At 45.6% G+C, this 22,647-nt stretch overlaps 1 protein-coding gene across 1 annotated transcript in view; it reads left to right on the forward strand.

The window, feature by feature from the left end:
* Nucleotides 1–200: 200 nt before the first annotated feature.
* adamts17 (ADAM metallopeptidase with thrombospondin type 1 motif, 17) overlaps nucleotides 201–22,647 on the forward strand; it is a 112,633-nt gene continuing 90,186 nt past the window's right edge. Inside the window, exons 1-4 of the mRNA XM_070906361.1 lie at nucleotides 201–258; nucleotides 628–992; nucleotides 10,498–10,672; nucleotides 21,844–22,016. Of these exons, the coding sequence (XP_070762462.1) occupies nucleotides 201–258; nucleotides 628–992; nucleotides 10,498–10,672; nucleotides 21,844–22,016 (771 nt within the window). The remainder of the gene's footprint in view (nucleotides 259–627; nucleotides 993–10,497; nucleotides 10,673–21,843; nucleotides 22,017–22,647) is intronic.

Raw genomic sequence — 22,647 nt, forward strand, 5'->3', positions numbered from 1 at the left:
GACACCGGCAGAGGCCGGCCCGGGACGTGTAGGCGTGCTCTGCGGCCACAAAGTTAACTCTCTGCCTATATAACCGCAGCCTCTCCAACTTTGGGAAAACTCGCGCAGGCCGCCGAGCGCCCCACGAAGCGTGTCCGCCACAACAACAACAAAAAAGCCCATCCACTTCTTCCAGTCATTCCGCCTCGCTTTGCTTTATCATGCACAACAGCCATGTTGCCGACCTCCTCCTCTCTCTCCTCTGCATTGTGTTGACTGGTGAGTACTGACTTGGGATTCTTTACGTGTGCGCCTGCTTGTCTTAGATACACAGGGAAACCAAAGCATGTCCGCGAATGTGTTTCCGTATAGACCAACTCTCCCTGCTGCATGGTTGTGCACCCCCTCCCCTCCCTCCGTCCCTCCCCGACAGCGGCTGTAATGAGTCGCACGCTGTCTCTAATAGTCGCGGGCTGCAGGCTTTTGCAAAAGCACAGGCTGAGCCCCGGAGCTGAATGTGGCTGCAAGAGTCACGGAGCGTTAAAGCAGACGGCTCAGCCGGCTCACGGAGTCGGGACGGGAGGGGTTTTTTTTTTTTTTTTTTGGTCCATCGTGGCCGTTGTTTGATGGATGTGTCCCTCCCCACAGCCCATTCTAAACTGGAGACGGATGAAGTGGTTCCGAGGCTGCTGTCCCCGCAGGAGGCACACCTGTCCCCCGGCAACGCTGCCCGCACGCTGCGGCGACGCGGCCAGCGCTCCCTGGACGCCCCGGGGGGAGGACACCCCGACCCGGTGAATATAATCCTGTCACTGCCCGCCTTCGGAAGGGACCTGCATTTAAACCTGACGCGGGGCAGCGCGTTTCTCTCGAGGGACTTCGCGGTGGAGGAGAGGCGCGGGGAGCGCAGCGCCGCGGCGAGCCGCCCGCCCACTGACCGGCACTGCTTTTACTCCGGCTCCGTCGTCAACCACACGGATTCCCTGGCATCTGTCAGCATCTGCGGCGGCCTGGTAAATCCATCTTCATTTTGCTGGGCTTTGCTGATAGGTTTCATGTCATTCGATCCAGGTCCGGCTGCGTTCCAGAGCATTCCACTCAAAAGGCAGCCTGGCGGCGCAGACGGCCTCCGTGTCGGCCGCGGTCGCTCCGCCGAAGTGCCCGTGAGCAACGAGTGTTTGTTTAGCCGCTGTCTCATCAGTCGCCGCCGTTAATCCCTTTAAACCCCACTGACCTGCCGGTGGGTCAGCCGGTTCAGAGTCGCGCCGTGCAAGCCAAACACTGTTCAAACCCGCATAACTTTTTATTTGAAATGCCTGCGGAGGTCCCAGTTTCCAAAGATAAATCTGTCTGGCTGAAAGTCGGGGAAACGAGTCAGGAGGAAAACATACAGTGTTTCCATTTGATGGAAGGGAGCAGCATTTAAAAAAAAAAAAAAAAAAAAAAAAAAAAAGTCATTTTGACAACCTCAAAGCTACTTTTTAAGAGGAAACATAACATGAGGGGTTATGGGGGGGGTTAATCTCAAGTTACATTTACTAACTCTCTGTTGGAGCTCTCAGCTGCACCTCCCAAGTCTCATCAGTGGGATGGAAGATGAGCAAAGTCCATCAGCCGGTTAACAGCTACTATTTCCGAGGCAAAGAATACATTTTTCTTTACATTCAATAGTGGCACTGTCAGACAAAGGGGGGGGGGGGGGGCAGTATTTTAAGAGGTCAAAACTCCAGTGACGGCAAAAAGGTGGCCAAAGATCCACATCAAAACCAAAAGTTACACCTCCATCCCACTGTGGCCCTGACTCTGGCCTCGACCTCTGACCCCCCTCGAGTCCTCCTCCTGTGACTTTCCCCCGCGTTAGCCGAGGCTTTTTGGGTAACTCTCTTAACGTAAAAAGTGAGAGCAGCGCAGGTAGGGATTCGGCCTCAGTCCCGGGCCCCTCAGCCGAAACGGGCTCAAAGCCAGCTCTCAGAGGAGACTGTTTTTTTTTTGTTGTTTTTTATTCCCTCTATATATCCTCAATGACAGTGTGAGCATTCAGCTAACCTTACAATGAACGAGCAGACCATTGTCCAGCTGCGCGCAGGCACTGCGAGACACATTGTGGGTTTATGTGGGGGGAGGACAAAAAAAAAAAAAAAGACACACAGGCAGCTGCAGCAGTTAAACCTGCAGCCTCTTACAGTCTGTCCAGACTTGTCAGGATGAGGGGGCTGAGGGGCATTTAAGGTGTCCTCGGTAAAAATGAGATATTCGTTGTGTCCCAGTTTCAAGGTGTATATACACATTCAAGGAAGCACGTACTATGCACTCTTAGCGCAGTATGTTTGCGGTGCAGAGATCACACGGAAACACAGCGCCAACCACACTGCAGTTTTGGGACACTCAGGCCAACTTGCATTGTGGGACGACAGCGACCATCAGCACCACACTCAAAAGTTGCGCGATCTTATCCCGCACGCTGGCATTTCTAAAGGATCATTCCGGGTTTATAACGGCTGGGGTCTTTTTGTAGTTTTTGCTCACCATTCCTATCGTATTCCGGTAGCACCGTACCCCATCGCAGATATTTCATTATCGGTGCACTTTGACATTGCGGAGGGTCCCGCGCGCCACATTTCTCACTCGTCGTTCCTCGACTAATCGGATTTTAAGGGATGCTCGTGCTGCTGCTTGTTTTAAAAATTCGAAGTTTGACGGGGTCAAGGGGGAAAACCAGGCAGTTAGATAATCAGACAGGTGGGGGACAGTGGTGATTGTGTAGAATTATTATTATTATTGTTTTGTAAACATTCATCGTCAACCCGTCGAGTACAATGTTACTCTAAATGATAGAAGATGGCGACAGTAAAACGTGTGCTTTTGTGCACACTGCTCATTTCAGTCACCCAAACAGGATTCGGCGCCCAGTCCGCCGTCGAAGCCCTTCCTGGGATTCACTCTGAAACACGGGGGCTCCGTGGGCCGTCTTGCGTGTCTATTTAGGGCTCCCAGAAATTTTATTAGCAGCTCAAAGTGTATCACATATTGGTTTGCCACGTTTCCAAGTTTCCAAGCTAACTGCTCTTTGAAGCAGTCCCGAGACGCTAAAGCTGGTAGCCACACTCGCACACACACACACACACACATGCTTACTGTGTGTTTGGCTGCGTCTGACTAGGAGTGTGATCAGGCTGTATTTGTCCAGACTTCACACACACACACAAACACACGGGTGTGTCCATGGAGGCACACAGTGAGTAGCCCAGATGCCTTTTAAACTCGGAAATAAAGCTGCGATTGGCTGCCAGCCGGAGCAGACTTTCGAACTTTTCCTGCCATTTTGCTGATTTGCTTCTAGATGTGGCTGTGTTTTTTTCTTTAAATGCGATGTTTAAATTTTTAAGTGTGGGGGGGGGCGGTCTCTCCCGTAACAAAAACTGCACCTCACCACAAATGACTCGCCTTTGTGACACTGGTCCCCATATGGTCCAGGCTGTATGTAACACTATCTGGTCCCTGTCCTTAACCCTGCAAATCAGTCAGCCAGGCTGCCTCAGCACACACACACACAGTTGCCAAATCAGCAGCTTGTTTTTGGCTGGTTCAGGTCAAGCAAATCCAGTGGAAGGAACAGGATAGGTAATGGTAAATGGTAAATGATCTCACTTATATAGCGCCTTTCAACCTTCACGGTTCCCAAAGCGCTTTACAGCTAAGTCTCATTCACCCATTCACTCACACATTCACACACCAATGTCGACCGAGCTGCCATGCAAGGTGCTGGTCTCCATCGGGAGCAACTTAGGGTTCAGTGTCTTGCTCAAGGACACTTCGACATGACGGGGGCAGCCGGGGATCGAACCCCCAACCCGCTCTAACCAGCTTCACCTCCCGTGCGACAGTGCTAACCACTGCTCCACCATGCCGCCCGGTAGATGCACTGACGCTTCCTAATGTACCACAACAGCCATCATAATAGATAGAATATGAGCAGTCAGTGTGTCCTCTATTATGTCTTTTAGCGGGGGGGGGCACATGGGTGGTTAGTCTCTAATTTGTTAATGCAAAGTACTAACTTGTCAGTAATCATAGCCGTAGCATGTCAACCTTTTTTTTTTTTTTTGGTTCCGCCCCATCCGGGCTGTGATTGGTTTGTCCACGAAAAGTGAAAGTGACGAGTGTATCGACTTTCTGAAACATTGCACACGTTTCAACAAAGGGTACTCTGTCCAGCCAAATCCAAACACCTAACTAAGAGTTGAACTGGTGACGTGAACCAGGATGTGAGCCGGCGCGTTTATCAAAGTGGGCCGACGACGTCCACCGTAAAAATTTGGCGGCGGCAATAATTTTGGAGCGGCGGTTTTAATAAAATCAGCACTTTGCATCTCCTTATGGAAATGTAGCATGGAACTTGAGGATTGTCTACTCTACAGGGGGAGTCTGGTGGATGAAGTAGAGCCCCAACTGATGCAGCAGCATTGCTTGATGTTATCGGCCAACGTCAGCCCATGACGGATCTGCGCGCGATGGTACAGAAATGGCAAAGATATTTTCGAGTTGATCACAAACTGTTTTGCCGTTACGGCGACAACTACAGATTCTTTTCTCTATAACTGAATCTGTGTTTATTTTTACGGTTAAACAGTGAATTAATCAATGCGAATGCTTAGCATTTTTGCCACGTAAGTAATAATTAGCAGACTTGCCGACTGATCGATTTATTGTTTCAGTTCCACTCGCTATTAGATGGTATGTCCACCGGAGAGCGCTGGCAACTTTTTTTTCTCAGCAATAATATATGGTATACAGAATTATTTGTTGATGTTATGTGTCTGTGTTTAAAAAAGAAAAAAAAAAAAAAAAGTCAGTGTCGATCAGGCTGCAGTATGTTGGTCGTCATGATGGTTGGCTTTACAGGATGATCCAAATCCTCTGGGTAGAGTCCTCTGTCATGTAATGGACTCATTTTTAGTATAATAATAATAATAATACATGGTGATATCGGAACTTATTTATTTAATTTACTGCAAAATCTCTGACAGTTGATCAATTGATAATGCCTTGACAGGGTATACCGTCATATTGCCCAGCCTAACGACGAATGGCCTGACATTTGGAGATTGTCCTTCCAAAGAAGAAAACGACAGCATCAGTCATTTGTTTGAATGCCTAAATGATCTATGTTTATGTTTAATTTGACATCTAGAGGTCGTGGGAATTATTGCGGCCGTCTTCCAGAGACAAAGTACTTTTGAGCCAAATCCGAACAGAACTTTAACCATAGTGGAGGCGCATCAGAAAACGTTCATGTGGATCGTTTTTGTTCAAGTGATATGTGATGGTTTTGGAGGGCATCAGATCAGAAATTGTCAATACGGGTCAATGTAGAGTCATTGAGAAACTCCAAGGACTGGTATGTCTGCTTTTAAAGGAAGGAAACCCTCCAACATTTAAGGAAATATATTTGCTGTCTGATTCAGAGTAGTTCATATTTTAAGAGTTGCATCTTCCAGAGCTGTTCTGAAGTCTTTTTGTGGCAACTCTCAAGTCTCAATAAGTCCGATCTCACAGCACACAAGTTCAAGTCAAGTTTCAAGTCCTCAGCTTCCGAGCCACGGATCTGGAAAGGTAACCTAAGCAATCATGTTGATTACAGAATCTGGCTTCACGGGTGAGAAACGAATGCGTTGCGCAGCAGCAGCAGCAGCGGCGGCGTATGTGTTGAGGACGCGGATCAGAAGATTGATCGCGGATTGTTTTTGTTCTCTTTTGTGATTTGTGATTTTTGTGTGTTCCCAGACTTTGTAGGCACTTTGTAAATTAAATAAACAAGACTGATACCATGCAAGTGTTTATAAATAAATAAATATCATGGTATCGGTTATATGTCCCACCGCTAATGTAGCACAGTATGTAATGAAAACACACACGAAAGTAATAGTGTAGTGATTACTGTAGCAACTGTCCCCGGGTCTTATCCTGACTTTACATTAGTTATGTCGGACCAGTGTTTGATACCCTTTCAAAATACTGTAGAGAATATTGTATCATTTATATCGTGATCTGACAACACTGTAGTAAAGTTTGACTGTGGAGCAGAGAAATTTCTTGTGATGCCTACAGAGACTATTTACTACATGCAGCAAATGATTAGTAGAGAAACTCTTTCACATATTCATAGTTAGGATGTTTCAAACCTTGGAAAAAAACGAGATATATTTAGAAATCACCAAAACCTCTTTTTAAAAATACAGCACATTATTCAGAGCCAACGAAATGTAAATGTGAATATAAATTGGGTATGATTTAAAAAAAAAAAAAAAAAAGAAAAAAAAGAAAAAAAAAAAAAAAAAAGGGGATTCATGCACAAAGTAGCAAAGCTATAACTTTTATGTGATCTGTCCAGATCATGTCCTCCATCCGGGGTAAAGGTTTCTTGTATACTGAAGTTGTGTCAGCTGGTAATGACGCGTTTCCCTGTGGATACAGACTTTCCTGTAGCCGGACTCTGTGTTGTCTTCAGGCCTTTTGCTTGACTGAAGCACGACACCAGCAACAACCAGCAATAACTTCCTCCGCTGGCGGTTTCTCGTACATGTGAGGATATCAGATGAGTCCTCAAAGACCGTTCTGTGTCGATGGTATGGTCGATGTGGTGGGTCGGTCCGGCGGGCAACATCCCCTGTGGTGATGTGCTGGCCTCTATGCAGGAAACGGTTATAGTTTACTTCCGATGTCCTTTCATGTAGTTATGGCAACAACTGCAAACAATGCAAACAAATCATTTTTTATTAAGTATGGAGGAAGAAATTGAGGTATAAGCAAGTTAGCGATTGGGTGCTAATCAAAGTTACACAATTTTGCCAAGCAAAGGGATTACTGCCTCTTGGTTTGACCATTTATTTTTCACATATGTGCCTTCGATATATGTCTGTCAAGTACATGTGCACACATACTGGCCAGCTTGCCCAGCTTTGCCTTGCACAGTAATGCTCCACAAAAAGCAACATGGAAAAAACACCCATATTCATCCCAATACACTCGTTATCTCGGACATTCTTGGACTGTCACTCAACATTGCACGTCAACCTGCAAAATAAACGGTAAAACAACATAAAACTGGCAAGACTTGCAGCTTCCGTGTTTGAACTTGGGTCCCAGACAGTCCGTCTCGAGCCAATCCTTCCAGAGCTTCAGGTTTGAAGGGAATCCTGCCCCGGACTGGCTCGCGTTCAGAAAGTGGCCCCTTTTCCACTGGGTTTTCAATTTCGGAGCAATTTGCGTGCTTTGCTTGCATCTTTGACATTTCCATTTCACTGCAGTCGGTGATGGACGGACAGAAATGGCAACGGTGGACGGCGAGGTAGATTCACTAACTGGAGGTGTTGCTTTGTTTGACAAAGCCCCTTAGGACGTAACATGCAGAGGCAAAACTGACTGTCTTTTTGGAACACACAGTTCCTGATAGATGGAAAGAAGGGATGAAGATGGTCTTTTCTCATATTCTGTGGGTCTCTAGACATACCGGGGGACCCATTTATGTCGAAAAGCTGTGAAAAAAGGTCCTCTTGCGCAATATGTGGCCTTTCCCCCAAACCCACCCTTATCGCCAACCCCCGATCAGTCCTCTTCTGCAATGCTTAAACTGAACTCAGGGCTGACCTTACCCTAAGACACATTTGTATTGTAAGTGTAACCTACTCAACTGCTGGACATTATGTATTTATTATATATTATACATATAGTATACATTATTATATTATGTATATATATATCTCCAACAACATACAATGTCTATATACAAGTGTTTCTGTAAATTGTACACAAATACAAATAGTGTAAAGGAATAAATACTTTTTTTAAACAACCACAGCTGTGGGATTTATTACACAAATACATACGAACAACCCAGACACTAAATAAAGACAACCAAAAGGCACAAAATAGTTTAGTTTAATTAAAGGGTTATTAGTGTGACTCACCGGATGTAGACTGCTGGGATAAAGTCTGGCGATTTCCCCCTCCGCTACCTGCGCGGTGCTGCTTTTAGGGTCCCTGTCGCTACATGAAACAAGAACATCAGCAACCTCCGAGCTAGCAGCTTACACGCTGAAAATGGCAACTTTTGACTTTAGATTTAGATCGTCTGTGGAGCTAAAGCATGGGTCCGCGGGGATTTAACCATTTTAATGCCAGGGCTTGCCTCCCCATGTGCAAAATGCTCCACCAAAACAAGCCCCCACAAGCCAGAGCGATGATGGGTAGAGCCAGACTCCAAAATGCGGAGACGGGTCTGGCTGTGCGAGACTACAGGGTTACTGACACTGCTTTGCTGATTGTGATCGTGTGAACTGTTCATCTGAGCGGCGGCCCGTGGAAAAGACACCGTTGTTGTGTCTGGCCGCTTTGGCGTACAGCGCTCTGTAGCGCCTACCAGAGGGGAGAAGTTGGATCAGGTTGTGTCCAGGGTGTGATGGGTCTGCGGTGGTGTCTTCTGCCCGTTTCCTGACTCTGGAGATGTGTAAATCCCTAACGGAGGGCAGGTTGGCACCAGTAATCTTATCTGTGGTCCTGACTGTACCTTGTAGTCTGTTCCTGCCCTCCTTGGTGGCAGGTCCAAACCAGACAGTGATGGACTAACAGAGAACAGACGGGATGATTGCGGTGTAGAACTGGACCAGCAGTGATCTTTTGAGATGGGTTAGCGCTCTAAAGGAACAGTAATAACATTTTGGGAAAGTAAGCGTACTTTTATTTCTTTCAGAGAGTGAGATGTTCAGATTGACATCAATCTCACGTCTGCGCGGTAATAACAGGGCTGAAGTCAGGACGTGGTTAGCCTAGCTTAGCATGAAGTCGTATCTCTTTCATTTAATCCGCACAAATGAACAGAAAAGTAAATAATTCCGGTTTTAGGGAGCGTTTTGTGCTGGAACGACCTCTTTACAAACAGTAGTTTATCCATCCGATCAGCACCTCGGTGCTACAGCACAGGTGGCCAAATGCAGTTAGTGGGCACAGATTTCGGTCTCTTTTGGCACGACGGCACTAAACCTGGCAACCGCACCATGATGACAAGACGCAAGGGAACTGCGCACAGCCGCTGTGTCCGGCTGTTGGTTGTCAAGTGGTACATCCAGCACAAGTCACTTCTATATTTCTGTTGATGTATGGGTCGGCAGGTATTTCTCTTGAGCCGCGCTGCTTGTGTGATGTGAATCCGGGCTGTAGAAAATGTTATCTCATCCGTAAGGACAACAGGTGTCTGTGTATACTTGTAAGGACATGTTCCAAGTCTAATTTGTCTTTTCTACAAAGGCATGACTAGGGGTTGACCTATTGATAAAAAGGGGCCGCATTTTAAACAAGCAAGACATATCTGGATATCCTGTCTCTGGTGAAAAACAACATCTAGAAGCTTACACCGCAAGAGGAGGGCTTTTTATTTCCGGAATCTTCATGGTGTTGACAAGTGGTGAGTATTGAACTATTATAGTGAATTATTCGTGTGGAAGGTTGAAGGGTTAAGCGATGCTTTTGAAACGTTACTGTCATGTAAAACCTCAGTTGTCGGTCTGTGTAGATTTGTTTCTTCGAGCGTTTTCTAAATGTCATCGGACAAAGTGACCACGAAAAAGGCGACAGCTGTACGCTGAGGAGGACGCAAAAGGTGTCACTGTTTCTGAGGTTAAGCAACACAAGAAAACAAGAAAAATGCTAAATATATCGTGGATTTGATTGGGGGGAGAAAAAAAAAATTAAGAGGTGCGTCCTGGTCCGATCGGGGAGAGAACTCGCTGTAAATAGTCGTGTATGATTTGTTAAAGAATGTCACGAATCCACACAAGATTGTAGGCTCCAGAGCAATAGCATGCATGATTTTTTTGATGACACCTATGGATGGCTGAAGTTTAGATTTTTGAATTATTGTATTCATTTCCTTTTTTTTTCTTTTCTTTTTTTGGTCTTGTTTTTGTTTATTTTCTGTTTTCAAGTGTTGATTGTCAACCAGCCGCATATGTGAGAGAAGGAAGTGTTGACAAACTGACTTTTGTTCATGGATGGCTGATGAAATGCTAATTGTTTGAATAAAACACGTTGAAATGTCGAAAATGTCTTCTTCCTTCTTCCTGCCATTTTTCTGCGTTTTGTGAAATACAAAAAAAAAAAACAGAAACCAAATTGTAGACCCCCCTGCTCGTACATACATGTTGACTTTGTTCTGCAGATGCTGTGCTAGGGCTTGTGCAACAGTTCCAAGGGCATCTCAGAAGACATGCAAATGCCTTGTAATAATTCCTACAGTGCAGAATGGTACGCTTAGGTCCTTGTTAAATGCCAAACGGGACAGTCTCAAATTTAGTACTTCCTGTGTACCAGGATATTATTATGGAATTGGTGATCCTAAGAAAGAAAATAGAAGATCCAGCAAAATCATGTCCATTACTCGAATCACGTGATTATTATATGTAAGCGATATACCAAGCTGTCTCCTCATAGTCTCATCGCACATGTCTCCGTTTTGGTCCGCAGACTGGGCTCATCCAGATCGGGGAGGACAGCTTGTTCGTTCAGCCCGTGGGCGAAAGCGACCCATCTCGGTCCTTCTCCGGACTTGAGCACCAGCTGCTGCGACGCCGACGCTCCGCCAAGACCATCTCTGGCCGAGGCGCTGACCAGCTCAACCACTCCTGCGGGACTGTTCAAGGTGAGTGACGCCTAGACGTGGATGGTACCTGTGCGGGATGTGGGATTATGACGCGACGGATGTGATGAACCGCGCTATTTTAAGCCGTTCAAAAACCCCCGAGGGGAATCGTGCTGGACAGCTTCAGTTCCTGCTGCAGCGTGTTCCACGTCGAAGGGGCGGAGTAAGAGACCTTTCCCAATTTCTGTACGAACTGAGGGGATGGAGAGAGTGATGGAGCCCTGGGAGCGCACACTGTTAACGTGACAACGTAACGTGCACGGATCGGTACACTTCATTTACTTTAAATTCCATCTATGCAGCAATTTTGTGCGGTGTTCACAGCACGCACTCCCCGACCCCCGCTAGAACGTTCAGCATCAGCAGCCGCAAATCCTAACGTTTCCTCGCAGTTCAGCGTAGGTTTTGTCTCGCGCAGTTGAGAATGCTTTGAGGATTGCGCGGATCATTAGACCAACGAAGAACTGGCAAGTGTGCGCTAGTAATCGGAGAGCAAAGACAGATTCGAGACCCTCAACAGAACCCAAGATATAGTAGTAATTGGTAGACTTCGTCATCCAGCATGCTCATCATTGACATCATTGGTTTTGTTTTTTTTTGCGGTTTTGGCCATCATTCATCCGAGATCTGGGGAAATGGTGACATCGCTAAAAAGGAGCCTGGCTGGGCACAAAATGCAGGCAGTCAGCTGATCGGACGGGTTGGAAAGAAAAAACTTCCAGGTCAGACAAGATTATGTGGGAGAGAAAACCTGTCTGTCGTAAAGTTTAAAGAGTTCACTTCCTGCTTCAACCTTGACCCACTGCGCTTACCGCAGTTGTGTGCCTGAAGAAAGTGGTTAGTGCACTTCTTACAAACAGTGCTTTGCTGACACAAGTAGGATTTCTATGCTTAAGTTAACAATCTGGCAGAACGTTCCTTACGCTCTCAACATCTTCCAAATCCCTCCGCAGTGATGCGCTCGCAGTGAGCCGTGTGAATGAACCTCCTGCCCGCCTCCCCCCCGATCCTCCCGGCTGAAATGGTGCCGGTTGAACATCCCAGGGAAGCAGCGCTAATAAATCATAGGTTTCAGAGCAGCGTTTACTGCTATCTGATACGCTTTGATGTTCATTCCGCTCCGGCGTGTTGTAAGAGAGGCTGTGTGGAATGCAGATGTTTCCTTATTTAATGTGTATCTCCTCTCCGCGAGGTTCTTGTTGGAACCTGCTGAGCCCCTCGCTGTTAATGCTATCAAACACAGGGCAAACCAGCTCTGCTCTTTAACATTAATAATGTGCATATTTTCCTAACCCTTGGCGCCTCTTTTCCAAGATTATAGGTTTTTTTTTTTTTTTTTTGTGTAGTGAGAGGAATTCACAGCGTTAAAGCAGAGCGAAGCCGGCCTCCTGGTTTTTTTTTTTTGAACCATGGCAACTTTAGCCGCGTCGAACGCACCTGAACACGCCTTGATCTAGTGAAAAGCAACAAAGACCCGGCTCTGGAAGTCGTGGAGAAGTTTAAATGGTTGCAGACTGGAGTTACAGTCATCCGAACGTCTCTCTGAGCAGAGGACTGTTCTGGAGGCGAGATCAATGAGTGAGGCCAAACAACCGCGTTCTCACAGCCAGAAACCAGAATTAAAGGTTTGCCGCAGGTCCGCTTACTTCACTAACCCTCTCTGTGGATATCCGTTTCAGTTTTGCAGACTTCTTCTCCGGGGCAGAGCCACATCGGAGGCAGAAATGATCACTTTGATACGAGGCGAAAAAATTTGCAGAAGTTAGCTGACGGGCGGCAGTGATCTGGGTCAGGACAATCGCAGGTCAATGCAGGTGTGAATGCATTGCCTTCACGTTGGGACTGTGACCTCAGTCAGGTGCAAAATCAGTAGAGTTGGAAATCAGCCGTCTTCATCAGCCACGAGCAATGACTACTGAGTACACATGGGTCGGAAGATGGTCTCTAGTTTATTGTATTATGTACACCTAATGTGACGTGTCAGCCCACGAAAAAAAGGGCTCACATTATGTCCACTTTCCGACAATCTCTCCTCTCGTGGTGTCGCACTCATTTGTACATATGAAGAGTGACAAGTAGTTGCGTGATGACTAGAAAAAGAGGGCTGTTGTTTAGTATTTTAAGGCATCTTTCCGACGCCTTGAGTGATATTAGCCTAGTTAGCAAGTCTGCTGAAAAGTAGCCTCCGAACACCCTCAGTCGTGACCCTCAATGTGCATGCTGTCCCTCGAGAGTGTCCCGCCTCGCTGCCCTTCGCCAGGCTGTTGACAGGTCCGTCAAACTTCAGCCTAATCTGCATATTGAGGTCTGATCACAAGTCTGACATATTTCAAGTAATGAGAACTCTCAATAACGCCAGATGAGTAAATGGAGACCCGAGTGACCAGATATCACAGTCCAGGTAAGCTATCCAGATACAGATCACAGTTTGATACCAGCTGTGGAGCTGGGGGTCAGTATGAAGACAAGTGTATGAAATACACTGTGTAGTAATTCTATGAATTCTAATAGGAACGGGAGAGGTGTCAAAGCCTTCAGAATTGACAAGTTGAAATGAACTCTAGCTTTTCCATTCACCCCAGCCCCCCTCCCCCCCTCTCCCCCAACTTCTCCAGTGAAGCTGCTCAGTGGTCATCAGGCCGGTTTACCGCGTGATGGCGTGCAATCCCGGGTGTCGAAAAAGACGCCTCTACTTTTGCATTCCACCTGTGCCACAGCCTCCGTCGGCTCTCTGTTGCAGTTCCGGAAGCGTTCAAAAGTGGGGCAATTCCTCCAGCAGTCTGCTCTTCAGCAGCAAACACAGCTGAAGAGCTGTTCCGTGGACAGTTTTTTTGTCTGTGCTGTTAAAGCAAACTTGTGATTATGTGATCGATGTGGCTTTGTTTATTTAGTATCTGTTTTCCCTGATTAGTGTATTTATATGCGTAAATACAATTCTAACACCCCCTCCCCTGCTTGAGACTTTGGAGGGGGAACTGACAGACATAGTTTTGCTGATTTGTCAAGTGGACGTTGTCTGGTGTCATTCTGTTAGCTCGCGGACAATTAAAACTCCACTCCTCCACGCCCCCCCCCCCCCAACCCCCCACCCAACCCCCCACCCAGTGCACAGCCATTATCCAGAGCAGCCATGACCTTGAGAACCGAGCTGCTCCCCCAAAGTTGCATAACACCGCCCGAGCGAAAGACCACCAGCACTTTTGACAACCTGTATAAATAAATGCTTTCCATATGTTCATAACTGGAGCATACGCGGTAACCGAAACCTCCTCTTTAGGAGGGTAGAAAGAAAAAAACCTGCGGGGCTGTGTGTGCGTCGGGCTGCAGCTGTTTGTTTTCGGCCATCGCATAAGGGATGATCCAGGTTTTCATGACACACAGTCCCAATTAGCTTCACATCATACACTCCCACTGTGCTGCATGGGAAGATGTCTGCCGACGTTGAATGCCTTTTGGAGCTTTCGACTGCCTCTAGCTGACATCATTTCTTGTGGATTAAATCACAGTGCAGCTAAACTATTCCTTCATGGAAACCCCTTCAAGGGTATGTGACGTTCCCACTGGCATGCCTGGGTGGCCCCCCGGACCCAACTTTGAGAGCAGTGGCAGCAGAGTGTTCAGTGGAAGGGTGGGGTCGTCCAGCTCCAGAGACACAGAGGTGGTTGGAGGGATTCTCGACTAAATGCATGTCTGTATGTTCCTGGTGTCCGGAGGTGAGACGGATGGAGGGAAGCGCCAGATTATAAATTCTTTCCTCTGCATTCGCGTCTGCCTGAACTCAGCCAGTCCTCCCTGCTCCTTTCCTGTAGTCCTTCTCCTCTCCCTTTTCACCAAAGCCTCCATTTCCTCCCCAAAACCACATGGTCTCTGGAGAGAGACGCAAACTGAGGCAGACTGTATATCCATTAAGAATCAGCTCCACGTCCAGAGGAATTCCCAACATGGCAATTTCTCTCTCTCTCTCTCTCTCTCTCTTTCTAACTCTCACTCTCGCTCTCACTCTCTCAGTCTGTCTCACTCTCTCTCCACCCCCCCCGCCCATGCATTCTTTGTGCAGCAGCGGTTCAGTCTGCTTGGATGGAGGTAACTGTGTCATAACAGTATGGAGGAGGAAGAGTGACTGAGCACTTGTGTGTGTGTGTGTACTTTACCTGCTGAACTTAACACTTCGGTTGTTCATACATTTGTTTTTATGGCATGTTCAATCAAACAAAGAAAGTGGGCCCAAAAAAAACAAAAAAAAACCAACATCAAGAATGGACTAAATGCTTTCAGCAATCGCCTTAGCAAATGTTTTATGGGCATTCTGTAAGAGTTCAAGGATACACGCAATGTGTTTTGGTGAGTAACATGTAATAGCAGAGTCGTTCCGTATCTGAGGCGGCTTGTAAATACCATCAGTTTGCAAAGCATGCCAGTAGTATTATACATGTTCCAGGGCATTTTTCATTTTAAAACATTTTAAAGTAAGAAAAGGCATTTAACACACATATTGTGCATACTCGTATGTATGTATGTGTTTGTATATATGTGTATATATATATATATATATATATATGTATAGAGGTGTTGGTGTACAGTCGTGAGTTGAAAAACAATAAAATGAAAGAACAAGGGCCCTCTTTTCGCGGTGGCGCAACAACCAGCGCAAGAATCCCCCCCACCCCCCGTCCACCGTCCACCGTTGGTATTTTCCAAAGCGAGTGAAACTGGGTCTCAGACATTTAGACTGGACTAGACCACTGCCACTTTGGCGATCTTCTCAACAAGAGCAAACTAAAATACTTGCAGCCGATAGGCAGAAACAACGGAATTATTCATAAAATGTGAACAAACCATTTTAAACGCTCCTCAACCAGTAGATGGCATCAAACCAGCACCAAAAATCTAACATCTAATGTGGTCTGCCACAATAACCACACAAACCTCTACACACATCAGATGGGTCTGTTATCACTCAGCATTCTGCCTGTTTATGCGGGAGGCATCGGATTACCAGAGCTCATTAATACCATGTGTAATGTCCTCCTTTACAACTTTTTTTTGCTGTTTTTTCTGAGTCTGAGAAAGAGTAGAATTAAGACTGAAAAGAGGTTCCGTCAACAGGTTTGACGCTCCGCGGACCATCGAGACAGCAACATGATTTCCCGGTGAAGCGTGTTTTCTGTGTTGTCACAAGCGGCATCACTGTTGGATTTTAAAATGTATTTTGCTGTCAAAATGACAATTTTGACGCTCAAAGGGCCCTCCAAATAGGGTCCTCCATGTTTGTAATGGCTGCACCTTTCCACCCAATGGCAATACTTATACATCAGTGGTTGCCAAATGGTCTCAGGGTCCAGATTTACCCGTATACATTAGGTCAAACTCCACACATAGGCTGAATTAACACCTGTCCGTGGATTTGTTTAAGTCTTAATTAAGCTCGAATAAGTCACCTTAAAAAAACTTAAGAAGGCAAAAATGTTGTGCCGAATTCTTGTAAACTTTTAGCAATAAAAAGCATCCTGACTGCAAACATTACAAAACTGGTGTGGGGCGTGCACGGCCCAGGACCGGAGCGCTCTGCGGCGGGTGATTAAAACGGCCCTGAACATCACTGATACCCATCAACTGAGCATCAGTGATATCGGTGAGTTGAGCCTCCTCAACTCAACCTCATCCTACATGCCGTAAATGACATGGGACTTTGTTATGCTGGTTTTGCACATTACCATACAACTACCTTTTGCACCACCCTCATTCCCACTATAAACCAAAGTCTTTCTCTTTGCACATACTGTACATACTTTCTGTTTGTATACGTGTATAGGTATATATGTATATGAATGTATGTATAAAAGTAAAAGTAAGGCTTTATATGTTTCACAGTTAAAAGAAAGTTCTTATTTATCTTAGACTGTCCCTTTATGCAGCCCCTCAGTTCACCCTGTCTGAAACAAGCCGTTTTAGCTCCTGTCTCTTTAAGGGCCCCCTCCCTAAAAGCCCACTTTCTTTTGATTGGCCAACTTCCTGGAAGCCTACAGAGGGGCGGCACCCAGTGCCTCTCAGCCCTGAACACTGAGCCTCAACCACTTGCAGGTGTGTTCCACGGCATATGACTGCTAACTTAGCTTGGAAAACAGTGATGTGTGGCACGTGATTTGATGAATTTACTGTTTATCAGAATGAGACAAGAAGTAGGTTGGAAAAATGGTAAATGCCGCCGGAGCTGGAGAAGTGTTTCTGGGGACCGGGCCTCACTGAAAACAATAATGCAAAAACTTTTATTGTGCCAATATGTGTTACACAGTGTTCAATCATATTAAGAGAACGCACAGAAAATAACCTGTGTGTATTAAAAAGAGTAGGTGATAGATGCACATTGAGGAAAAATGAAGACAACTTAATCTGAAAAGAGAAACATTTATGTTCAATAATTTGTGATAACTCCTTAAACTTAGCTACCCTGTGTGAATACGACCAGAGGGTCCTGTCGTTGCTTGCTGGTGGGCGAGGAACCCGCATTGGTCAGGTTTTTGGACCTACCTGGAGTTTGAGCCTAGATACTTTTGGATGTTTTGATGGCGAGCAACAAGCCAGCGGAGTGGAACTAGAAACTCAATTGTATGCAGAAGATTGAAACCCCGGACTTCAAGGACTTTGTCCCTACACACACACAACCAACCGACGCATTCTACAGGGCGGTAGGACAAATCATTTCCACAGCTAGTTCTGGATGATAGGTGTTGAACACGAGGGGTGAGTTCACATCAGTGACTTAAGGAAATTTGGATCTAATTGAATCCTGAGTCTAAAGACTTGTTGGTTGATTTTAGTAGCTTCTGACTGTCAAGACACAAACTCTCTGACATACTGAACAACCTCCAAAGACCTGTGTCCTTAGCAGAGCGGTCAAATAACTTTGAGTGTGTGGATGGGCGCGTCCCTCTACTTCGTGGAACGTGCTGTGCCTGGAGCAGATGACTATATAAAGAAATCTGTGCTGAGCTGACGTTATGCAACCCTGTGTTGTAAAACTAAAACTTTGTAAAACTAATAAATAAATTAAACCTTGAACCTTGAAGATTTGTTTTGGGTCTATGGGATCCACTGAGCCTTGTGGCCAAACGAGCTACTAAGAGGCCACAGCATAACCTGAATGCCTTGATTGCCACTCAGCAAGAACAAGATGCGGGCCATATCTGAAACCTTAGTGTGCTTGACTCGCTTTTCGCCGTGGCTCCACTTGTTCCCTGCAGTGTTGCTCTGTGTGGTTTGGCCACTCCACTGTGGTCCTCTTCTCGTGTTAACCATGCACTAAGCTCAGAGCTGGTTTTAGTTCATGTAGGTCCAGATGCAAACAGAAACTAAACCAAAATACTTAAGGTATGAAGGCTATCATTCAGGACAACCATACATTGAAGAAGAGAAGAACAGTTGAGTGCGCTCGTGGGACAAACAAATGCAAAAAAGAACCATGTGCCATAGCCTAATGGGTTCTTAAGGTTCCGTTTATGGAATGTTAGTGGTTTTAATGTTGCTCTTGTGGAAAAGGGCTATTGGGGGGACCGTGACTGTACTGAACACACAATCTTCTAATGTGACTATCCAAGACAGCAAACAAGTGGAGTATTCCTTTTTTTGTTGGAGTTTGGAATTTTCAGTCATTTACACTTTACACAAAACTCAGAGGGACACACATAAGTACAAAGTAAACCCATTCCCATTCACAATTAATTCACCCGTTTTCTGTGCAGTAGTGTTGAATCATGTAGTTGAACATTCATATTGATTCGTCATGACGATATAAATCCATATGCATCACGACTATTATCAAAGTAATGCAAGTTATGTTGATCTTTATGCTGAAAGAAGCAATATTTAAGAAGAAAATGTTTTTCTTTCATTAGTGGAAGTTTGCTTTGTGACTATCATCTGAGAATCTCTAAACAGTAATTACTTGAGGCTGCTTGAGCAGCAGCAGCAGCTGTCCAGTCATTGTATGTGCAAGTGCTGAGTAGGCAGAGTCTTGTGGTGCTGGTGTTGGTTTTACAGTTAAAAGCGCTGTGTTATTTGTCTCTGTGTGACTCAAACACATCCTCCCTCCTTTCCTATTACAAGCTTTTCCCCTCCAAACATACAGCAGCTCTTTGATCCTTTCTGCGGAGTTAAATTTTTCTGCCTGGGTGGGATATGTAGCAGCTTTTATGGGCCCACTAGCTCTCAGCTGCGATTTCTGTCGTTTTATTATAGAATTTGTGCATGGGAGCTCCACTGTGGATTGTAGTAATTAAGTAATGAGGGAAACTCAACATGTGGATGGTCATCAGAAAAAAAGTTTGCTTTGTGTCTCCTACCAATACTCGACATTGGTTTCTTTCTAACCAAGTAATTGGTCAAAAAAACTTGGACTGGATACCATACTTGCTCTTGGATGCCTCTAAATCCAACCTCCCAGACCATCAAAGCACTTCCTCCTTATGCGGCATGCCCACTTCCTTTTTCCATTGGTACTGACGGTCTGGTTTCAATGGCGAGTTTGGAAAATCCAACCTATCTGTGATTTGATGGCCAGCCCCAAGGAGGCACTAGTCCGTTACTCTCCGTCATTCTCCCTTCATTGGGTTGAGTGATCTCTGACAATGTGTGAAGTTGTGCATGCAGTGTCACTCCTAGGGTTGGGTATCAAGAACCGGTTCCGAGTTGGAACCGATTCCATATGTATACCTGAGCATGAGATGGTTTCCGTTAACTGTATTCTGGGGCGACCCATCCAACACGGTGCATTCCTTCAGATTCACATCACATTTGAGGCGCATCCTCTCTTGCACAAAACGTCCTTACCGCAGTGTTGCGTTTTGCTGTGTCGTTATCGTTTTTAGTGACGTTAATCCATTTGAGTCTCTTACATGTTTTGTTGACGTGCTGCGTAACAAAGCACGTGACATGAGAGGTCCATGTAGCAGGTCCTGGCAGATAAGTGCAACTTTTATGGACTGTTAAAAGCTCACTGCATTTCACTCGAGAACGCAACTGAAATATGCAAAAGTTAGGAACCGATGAGCAGCATTGAAATGCACACGTCTTATCGAATCCACGGTTCTTGAAAATATGGAATCGGTTCCAATTCGAAACCGGTTCTTGATACCCAGCCCTACTGGTTCCCCCATGGACCTTGGTGGCCAGCTGATATGTGCTGGTCTGTGCCTTCCATGTGTTCCTGTATAAACTGCAGTAGACAGATCAGTTGAGGCCTAACATACCTACCTGTAGCCCTCAGTTGTCTAACCCTAACCCTTAACAGAGTAGTTTTAGTTGCCTAAACGTAATCAGAGCTTAATCACTCAGATGGCAGATCAGAGCACGCCCATATGGCTTGTTTTGGAAGGCAATGACTAAGCTGGATTGATGACTTGTTGAGTTAATTCCAGTGGTTTAAAGTTTGATTTGAAAGACTAACAGGAGTAAACATCTCCAGGAGAATGGTTGCATTCACTCTTGCATAGCCAGCCGGAGGCAAAAGTGAACTTACTCGTTGTCAAGGACCCCATGTCCACAGGCCCCCCCAAACAAATCCTCCGGTTATTGTTTTGTTTGTTTTGGTAATATTATAGTTTTTGCTCTCTCAGGAAAAAGAATGAAACAATGGCAGTTATTTTACAGTCTGTTGTGCAACCGAATTATAATGATACTTCTTGATTACCTTGCGACACAGTAACCCCTGCAAAAAGATGTCTGAATTTATAAAAAAGAATCATGGCATCAAAAAATATAGTTTTCTTGCAAACTGCACACCTCTACATTTGCAACCTCGTATCTGTCAGAATGGAGTGACCCAAGAAGCGGCGCAAGCGTAGAGGCTTTAGTGTTAGATGTAAGGCTTTCATACAGTATGTATGCAACAATGCATGGATTATTCTGGCTGATTGGCTTCCAATGCATTGGGGCCCTCTTGGTTCTTGGTCGGGAGTCAGTGTCTTGGTTGAATCCATAATGCGGGTGTTACAGGGAGCCCTCACTCTTGTGCTGCATTGTCACTGGCCTACCGGAGCTTCCCTGAGAACAAAACACCTATCAGTCACATTTGTACAGTCCAGGAAACAAGCTAAACGGACACCAGATGGGCCGAACAATACAGAGCTCATTCCAAGCAAGAACCTGGCTTCTGCAGAGGTGGCTGCTGAAGGCCTCGAGTAAGCCGCCCCAGGTTGACGCTGAAGCCCCCAGCTAGCTAAATACATAGTGGAATGTTAAAACCTCTCAACAGTCTTAACAAGCCGACTTAATGTCAACAGTAATAATGATGAGGAGGAAGAGGATAAAGAGGAGATTGATGCCCTGGACGACGTCTATTCAGTGTGAGTCAGGTATTTCAAGAGTTCATTGTTGTAACCAATGGAGTGTTGGTTGACTCGGTTAATAGGGAAAGCTTGGTAATGGAAATGTTGCATTTTCATGTATTAGGGCTGGGTATGGTCAGCTGCGCAGACACTGTCTCGCACACACAATATCCCACCCGCATTGCTTTCACTTTTTTCACTGTTGAACAATGCGTCTCTTGGTGCTTTCATGACACAGAGTGAAAGGCACAATCAGGAACTCCTTCAGCCCTCTCGTGCTCTGAATTTTAAATCTTAAAACAACAACCTATATTTTGTGTCAGCTGATGCATAAAAACAACAATCTGAAAAGCTTCAGCGTAATACTTTCATGACCTCATGACATAATAATAACTGCTTCATTTGAAATATGCTCTGAATGGGATGCACACCCTCCATACACGTTAAATATGATCAGAACAGCAACAATAAAGTGGAGCGACGTTCAGGTTTGCCGTGGGCTGTTTTTTTTTTTTTTCACACAGCGCAAATATTGGTTTGAATATGATCCTATAAGGTCAGTGTGTCAATGTGTCATTCTGACCTAATCTTGTGCCCCATGGCCACCCCTGCGATGAATTGATGGTGTTCAAAGTCGGGGCATTGTTTTAGTCTGATATAAAATTAGGGGACAATAGGGACAAATATATTCTTAGCAAGCAAGGAAGGCGGAAGGCTGCCCTGCTCCATCGAAAATCCGCCTCAGTAGAAGTGAATTGGCTTTTATTTTGGAAATAATCAAGATGCACACACATGCACACTGGCAGTGTTCCTAACTTGAGTCTCTCTCTGTCTTCCTGCTTGTGGTAGGGAAGAAGAAGGAGAGGATATCAAAAGTGGATGAGGAGGGTCGCGGGAAGAGAAACGCCATTCGCCTGCATGAAGCATACACAGTGGAGACTGTGGTGGTGGCAGACTCCGACATGGTGCAGTACCACGGTGCAGAGGCGGCACAGAGGTTCCTGCTGACCGTCATGAACATGGTAAGACTCCCAGAAACAAATGTAAAAGTTAAAGGCATGCATAGATACCGTTTTGCTTAATAAATGGACACATGTAAAGCTGAATATTTCTTGTTTTTATATAGGTGAAGCTTTTTCCGCTGTAAACACAATTTTAAAATGGCGAGCAATGCCCATGCAGCCCCGCACCACAGCGCCCCAACACAACAGAACAGCACAGGAGAGCCTTCCAGCATTGGCTCTGGCTCTGGAGGCCAGAACAGGGAGAGAGGAGAGACTTGCACAGCAACAGGCTGGGCAGGACAAAGAAAAAGCTCTAAGCGCTCTGTTCATCCATCAACAGTGAAGCATTTCTTAGGGCTGCAATTCACGATTGCAGCCAAAGGTGGAGGTCTTTATTGGGCCGTTCAGTAACTAAGATCTGACCTGAGTCCAGACTATATTCAATCTAACTGGAACCAAGTAGGAAGTGCAGAAATAAATGAAGGTGTTCATGAAGAAGAAGTCGAAAGAAAAGGAGATAAAACCCAGTGGGACGTCAGCTCTTTGGTCCTCTTTGATACAAATAGTAAACATAAGTGTCGGAATAAGTCATAGCCGTTGTCTCTATACTTGGGTCTATGCATGTCTTGTTTGTGTAGGTTATCCACAG

This window comes from Enoplosus armatus, chromosome 1 (assembly GCF_043641665.1).
Source record: "Enoplosus armatus isolate fEnoArm2 chromosome 1, fEnoArm2.hap1, whole genome shotgun sequence".
Classification (NCBI taxonomy): Eukaryota; Metazoa; Chordata; class Actinopteri; order Centrarchiformes; family Enoplosidae; genus Enoplosus; species Enoplosus armatus.